Raw genomic sequence first — 6,989 nt, forward strand, 5'->3', positions numbered from 1 at the left:
ACACACACACACACACACACACACACACACACACACACACACATGTATATGAATGGTAAGTGAGACGATAATAAACAGTGATTTTTTTACCTTAAAGACGGCATTGGCCCATTCTTTAAATGATTCCTCCTGGGCCGAGAGTTCATCTCCTTCAATCATGGGGGAGACTCTTTCTGCCCCCAAATCACTAAACACTTTGTTCAGGTAATGACCGAAAGCGCAAAAATTGGGGTATGCACGTGACCCCAGACCAAAGACAGAATATCTGCAAGGAGAAGTAGAAAGAAACATAACGAACGAAAATGGATTTTGGTTTTAACTCAGCTGTTCTGAAGACACATGACCTAGTGGTTAAGACGCTGCATCCACGATGACAAGGTTATGGTTTCAATTCTCAGAGCGGGTGGTGCAGTGTATTCTTGTGTAAAACACTTCATTTTATGTTTCTCCAATCCACTCAACTGTAAAGAGTGACCCCTGGAACGAATTGGTACACCATGGTAACCTGATAATCGTCCCTATGAATCCAAGGGCTTGAAACTGTAACGTCTAGGGATTTTGTTCAAGTTGTCTTGGTTATGTGTTGTTCTGTTATAACTATTGACCACATTGCTTTTACAGGCATCTTTCATGATCGACCTGTTTGAAAAATCATCTAGAGCTGTCCCTAAATCATATTATACACCCGTGGTTCTTAACCGGGGTCCGTATGGCACCTGGGACTCCACGCAAGCAAAATAGTAAGTTGGGGATCCGTAGTAGTTTATTAAGGATCCATGAAAAACATTTTGCCTTAGATGTATTTGTTCCTAGAAACAGCCAAGTTTCTTTCTGCAACGTTTTACGTAGTTCAACCTATACAAACGCATGCGCGATGAAAAAATAGGGATTTTGAAAGCAGCATTTATAAAACTAGTTTTTAAACATCGAATGGTAATAAGGGTCCACCTCAACAGCATAGTATTCAAAGGGGTCTATAGGCAAAAAAAAAAAAGCTTGAGGACCCCTGTTTTAAACTCTTTAATCCTTTTGTTATTAAATTTCTGTTGAAATGCGCTGTCTTTGGTTTCAATTAATTTTTTAAAAATATGGAATTTTAAAAGATAAATTTACCATTAGCTGATGTTTGGAACAGAAATTCACATGACATTTTGATGGAAGGTTTTAATTTAGATTCCCTTAAGCATGTTGCCATATTTCTGTTGAGATACACTGACTTTTTAGTTTCAATCAATTTTGAAAATAACGAGTTGTTTACTAAAAAAATATCGTTGCTATTATTAAAGCTGATATTTGGAACATAATTTAACATGAAATTTTGATGGAATATTTTAATTTGGATCAGTTTAGCCTTTTTTGTAACCATATTTCTGTTGAAATATACTAACTTTTCTATTTTCAAGTAATTTTGAAAACAATGAAAAATTTAATAAAATAAATTTATCATTAGCTGGTGTCTGGAACATAACATCGGAGTGTTTCCATTTTGAAGGAAACTTTTAATACGGACCACTTTAACTCTCTTGTTACCAAATTTCTGTTGAAACACGTTGCCTTTTCATTTTCAATTTATTTTGAAAATATTGAAGAATATAGTGAAATAATTTTGTCATTATGTTGTTTAGCACCAAAATTAGTCGTGCTACATCAGACCTGAGATGAAAGACATCTCTGTTGTGAATGTCTCAGCTTTTTATTACGACATAGGTTATATGTCACTACTTCAGCTAATGTATCCTTCTTTGTTGTCGCTGTCGCTTTTGTTGTTTATTCCCAGGTCATCCTTGACCGCACAAACTTATGATCAGAAATATTTTAATGGTAACCATCTCGTTCTATATTTTAATTTGAATATCAGGGAATTACATTCCTCCCATGTTATGTCCTTTCTTTGCCAAGACCATTAGCTTTGAAGGAGTTTTGACTGCTTTCTTCAGCAGGTCGAGCAAAACAAACCATATTGAGGATCCCTCGTCGACTTATGCAACAGTCCCTTCCAGCTATAATTATTTTCATTTCTACCTCACCGTATGCGTAGTTCTATTTTTAATTAATAATTTCAGAATCCCCTCCCCTCCTTTTGCTTTCTCCAAATTACATTAACATTAGTCATTAAGTTTATGCTACCTTCACCTCACTTCAAAGGTAATTTTAATTAACTAGAAATATTTCGTTTATTACATTATGTTAACACTTACATCAACTAATTGTGTTTAGCGCTGACTAAGATGGCTGCCATCTGTTTTAGCTTAACCCAGTGCCGTATCCAAGGCCGACAACTCAACAAAAGCGGATTGTTATTATAAGTGCTGTAGTACTAGAAAAGCTGAAAGTTCAAAGACATCTATTGTCGCGAATCAAGTTCACAAAGCTATCATATTTTGGCCATACGATGTGCCACAGGTCATTTCCCAGGACCATCCTTGAAAAGAAGTGTGAAGGGGAAAGGAGTAAAAGACTGTCAAAGGTATTTATGGATTAACTTGGCTTCCTGTATGCCTGCAGCTAACACAGAAGGAACAGGAGGGTCCGTCAATCTGATTCTCGGACACAGAGAGGGCATTCAGTTGATGATGGTTGAATAACATAGCAAGTCATAGTTAAACACCGAAGTTTTCAGATCGGACAGTCAAACCTATACTTGATTGATATTTAAGCTCCCAGGTCAGTCAGACCTGGAAGAGTGTTTTAGCCATGACCATCCACTCTTTTAGTCAGTCGTTGTACAATTAGATCAACAAAATTTTGCGTGTTTCACCTCAATCGATAAGAAGAGGTTGTTGATCGTAATTTGGTTGTCGTTTCTAGCGGGGCGCAATTGAAACATCATAAGTCTGGGTTAGAAACTAAACAGCAACAATTTTTCTAGTGACGTTAATGGATGTAATAAAGAAAAAAGATAAAAGGACAGAGACATTCTAACGATCAAAGACATTCTAATGTTGACTCTTTTCGTTTTATATATTTGTACGTCAGGCAATCAGATTCACGTTTATATCGTGTCCTTCCTAAAAAACAAAACTTAACAATAAGTGGAGCATTAAACCATTTTATGCAGTCAACCATTACATTTTAATTAATCAATTAGCACTAAGCCATTAGTGACGAAGGAGATCAAATATTTATGTTATTGACTAATTCTGACAAAGAAATACAAGGGAGACAACTCTGGAAATTTAATTAATCAAAAACAAAAAATGATGTGTCAGGCATGAAGGAAAAAGCAGGGGGCCCTAGTGGTCAGGGCTCTGTACTCACTATCGTAAGGTTGAGCGGTCGATTCTGGGACTAGACGGTGCTTTGTGTTCTTGAGCAAAGCACTTCATTTCACGTTGCTCCAGTCCACTCAGCAGTAAATTAGTTCCAGCGAATGTTGACTCTGAGATGGATCGGCGTTCCATTCAGGATGGGATGCCGTGGTTTCAGGTTCCAGTCACTTATATGCTATGAAAACCGGGTTAACCTCCGACCTCATGAGTCGCAGGAATCACGACAAGCTTAAGTATGAGTCTTAAATACATTCTGGTTAGTCCACATTACTTCGTAAGGAGCACTGGAGCGCTTTCCCGGTTTCCCGGTTTCCCGGTTTCCCCGGCCTACATATATTCCTCCCTGGACGGGACACCAGTCCGTCGCCAGATTACTAATTTTTACCAGCTGAGTAGACTGGAGTCACGTGAAATGAAGTCTTTTGCTCAAGAAGCCAACACATTGCCCGGTTAAGGAATCGAAACCACAATCTTACGATCATCAGTCCAACACTCTAACTACCGAGTCATGCATCTCCACTTAAGTGCATGTTCGTGAGATAAAAATGTCAGGATGGATGGGAGGCAGTTCCTATAGCGATCCTTTTACGGGGGTGGGGGGCAAGCCTGGTGTGAGGTAATCACGGGGAATTTATTCTTTAACCTGGTTGGATTCGAAAAAGACCGGACTCCGCTAAAGACACCCAAAGTATCAGGTGGTGGCGTGGAACCAGAATAATGAATCGTGTGGGAAGAGAAGCTTGTTGGCAATTGACGTACCGTACGTTGCTGAGTTTCCCGGATTCCATCGAAAGAGTTTGTGCATCGCTTATTTCCTCTTTGTTGGTGATATCTGTCTCACTTGAGACGCTCATTCGTATGTACGACGTGGTCTGGCATTTAGGCCTGAAACGTACAACAGTAGTATTTAATAAGAAGTGGCGGGTTATAGGAGTTGAAGGAGTTGAGTGGTAGGGGACACAAACACACACACACACACACACGCACGCACACACACACACACACACACACACACACACTCACACACAGAGCTAATAGTGAGGGATTATCAATCCGGGCAAAATACTTCATAAGCTCTCTCTCTCTCTGTTGGTACACCAGGCTAACAATATTATTTAGATTTGTGAAAAACTCTAGGTATTCTTCTGGCAGGGTCTAATGTTATGGTTCATCACAATTCTATATTGTAAATCCGTGGATGGGCTCCAGAAAAACTGGTGTTTGCACAGATAGGCAAACAACAAATTAAAAATAACTTGGTCCAATAAAGGAAAAATATGTAACGACCATTATAGTTAACTTGTTTATATATATATATATATATATATATGTATGTATGTGTGTGTGTGTGTGTGTGAGTGTGTGTGTGTGCATAGTGTAGGCGTAATGGCCCAATGGTTAGGGCAGTGGGCTCGCGGTCATAGGATCGTGGTTTCGATTCCCAGACTGAGCTGACTGTATGATGATGATCTATGCGCAGCTCTAACACATACAGTAGTAGTCATACATCTAACTGTATACACAAGGCACACACACACACACACACACACACACACACACACACACACACACGTGTATGTGTGTGCTGTATAAGAACTCCGAGACTTTATGCGCCACTTCCAGCACCCAGCAGCATGTCCTGACACCCGCCCATTACATACACACTCATAAATATTTATGTCTGTGCGTGTATGTATATATATGTTTGCATATATATATATATATATATATATATATATGCATGTATGTATTTGTAAATATATATATATATGTTTATGTATATGTGTGTATGTTTATATATATGTACATGTATGTATATATTTGTAAATAGGAAGGAATTACTGCAAACGTTTACCGGTTTGCTCTCGGGTATTCAAAATAGGTTATTCAACAGTTAATATATAAATCCAATAATATTAATCATAAGATAAGAATTTAGTGGTATATTCCGTTGGATAATTCTGGAGATATTATCTGAACCATGTGATATGTATATGTCTGTCTGTTTGTATGTCTGTCTGTATGTCTGTCTGTCTGTCTGTCTGTATGTATGTATGTATGTATGTATGTATGTATGTATGTATGTATGTATCTATCTGTCTGTCTATCTATCTATTTGTATATGATGGTGAGAGAGAGAGAGAGAGAGAGAGAGAGAGAGAGAGAGAGAGAGAGAGACTGTGTAAAATATGCATTTAAAATTATTAACAAGAAATATAGAGAAGATAAAGAGTAAGTTAGAGTGAAATAGAGAGGGAGAGAGGGAAAAATAGATGGAGAGAGAGAGAGAGTGTGTGTGAGAGAGTGAGAGAGAGAGAGAAAAATTCCTGTAATTCTACTTACTCGGAGGCAGCCATTTGGGATTTCATCTCATAGAGGGCGTTAGCGAAGGACTGAAAAAGATAAAGGTAACAGACAAGTTACTTAAACACACGTACGCCATCACCATCGTCGTCGTCGTCATCGTCGTTGTCGTCATCATCATCATAAAACACAACAACAACTTCATCAACATTACCAGCATCATCAGTAATACTTACCCAACCATTTTCAGGAGGGTCACCGTTTCCAAAAGTACTTGTTACCATGAGAACGAGAGCTTCATGCTCCAAATCGGTTATGTCATAATCTTCCATACACATCATCTGTTGAGAGAAAGAAGTGGGAGAGCGTTACTGCGGAGCTGAGGCTGTTGTATGACAAGAGATGAGAAAGAGTTAAGGAGGAGTTGAGGTAGAGGCTAAGGCATTCCTGACCCAGATTTGCGAAAGATTTAAGACGGAAGTGGACCGGCTGAGACACGTCTGTAGTAGCGAAGCTGTGGCTTGTCAGTGAAGAGGAGCAGCGGTTCGCCCTAGAGAAACTCCTTGGTTTCTGCATTTCTGGGACTCCGGTCAATTACGACAAGGGTCCTAATTGATCCGATCAACAGAACTGCCTGCACGTGAAATCAACGTGCAAGTGGCTGAGCACTCCACAGACACGCGTAACCTTAATGTAGTGTTCAGGAAGATCCAGCACCACACAGAATGTGTAAAGGATGGCCCTTTTGAATTACAGGAGGTACAATTGATTTTTGCCAGCCGAGCAAGCTGGAGCAAGGGGTATCGAACTCACGACCTTACAGTCGGGAACCAAACACCCTAACCACTCAGCCACGTGCCTTCATTCGATTTGTGATCTACGCACCCTGTCGTGTAACGTTGCTCCAGATATCTCCTGAAGAAACTCCACATTAAGCTGCTTGTATTCCCGATCGTCATCTTTCGGTTATTATAAACCATTCATTATTTATGTTTAAAAACGCATGAATATAAAGATCTTTTCCAACATTTATCCTGCTCCACCCTTTCCCCTAATTCTTAATTTAAAAGTAAGGCCCCCCCCCACTCTACCCCGTGTTCTTTTGCGTAAAGAAAGAAACCTATTACATACCTTAGCGTCAAACGCATGTTTAAAAATTTCGCAAAGTGTTTTAGCAAATCGTTCAGATTTTCCAGTCTCGGTGCCATACATGATTGTGCATTTGACTCGTCGTGCCAGAGCTTTCCCCATTAATTTGGCTGAGAACTTGACGGCTCTGTAATATACAAAGAATAAAAACGATATGCCTACGTACATATATTTAGAGAAATATATAGAAATATGTATATGTATAAATATATATATGTATAAATATATATAAATATAAATATATATATATATATATATATATATATA

At 38.8% G+C, this 6,989-nt stretch overlaps 1 protein-coding gene across 1 annotated transcript in view; it reads right to left on the reverse strand.

Annotated features, from left to right (window-relative positions):
* LOC106875654 (nitric oxide synthase, brain) overlaps nt 1–6,989 on the reverse strand; it is a 65,153-nt gene that overhangs the window by 27,653 nt on the left and 30,511 nt on the right. The window contains exons 3-7 of the mRNA XM_052976904.1: nt 6,705–6,849; nt 5,810–5,914; nt 5,613–5,662; nt 4,029–4,154; nt 91–265 (exon numbers count right to left, since the gene is read on the reverse strand). Of these exons, the coding sequence (XP_052832864.1) occupies nt 91–265; nt 4,029–4,154; nt 5,613–5,662; nt 5,810–5,914; nt 6,705–6,849 (601 nt within the window). The remainder of the gene's footprint in view (nt 1–90; nt 266–4,028; nt 4,155–5,612; nt 5,663–5,809; nt 5,915–6,704; nt 6,850–6,989) is intronic.

This window comes from Octopus bimaculoides, chromosome 26 (assembly GCF_001194135.2).
Source record: "Octopus bimaculoides isolate UCB-OBI-ISO-001 chromosome 26, ASM119413v2, whole genome shotgun sequence".
In the NCBI taxonomy this organism is placed as follows: Eukaryota; Metazoa; Mollusca; class Cephalopoda; order Octopoda; family Octopodidae; genus Octopus; species Octopus bimaculoides.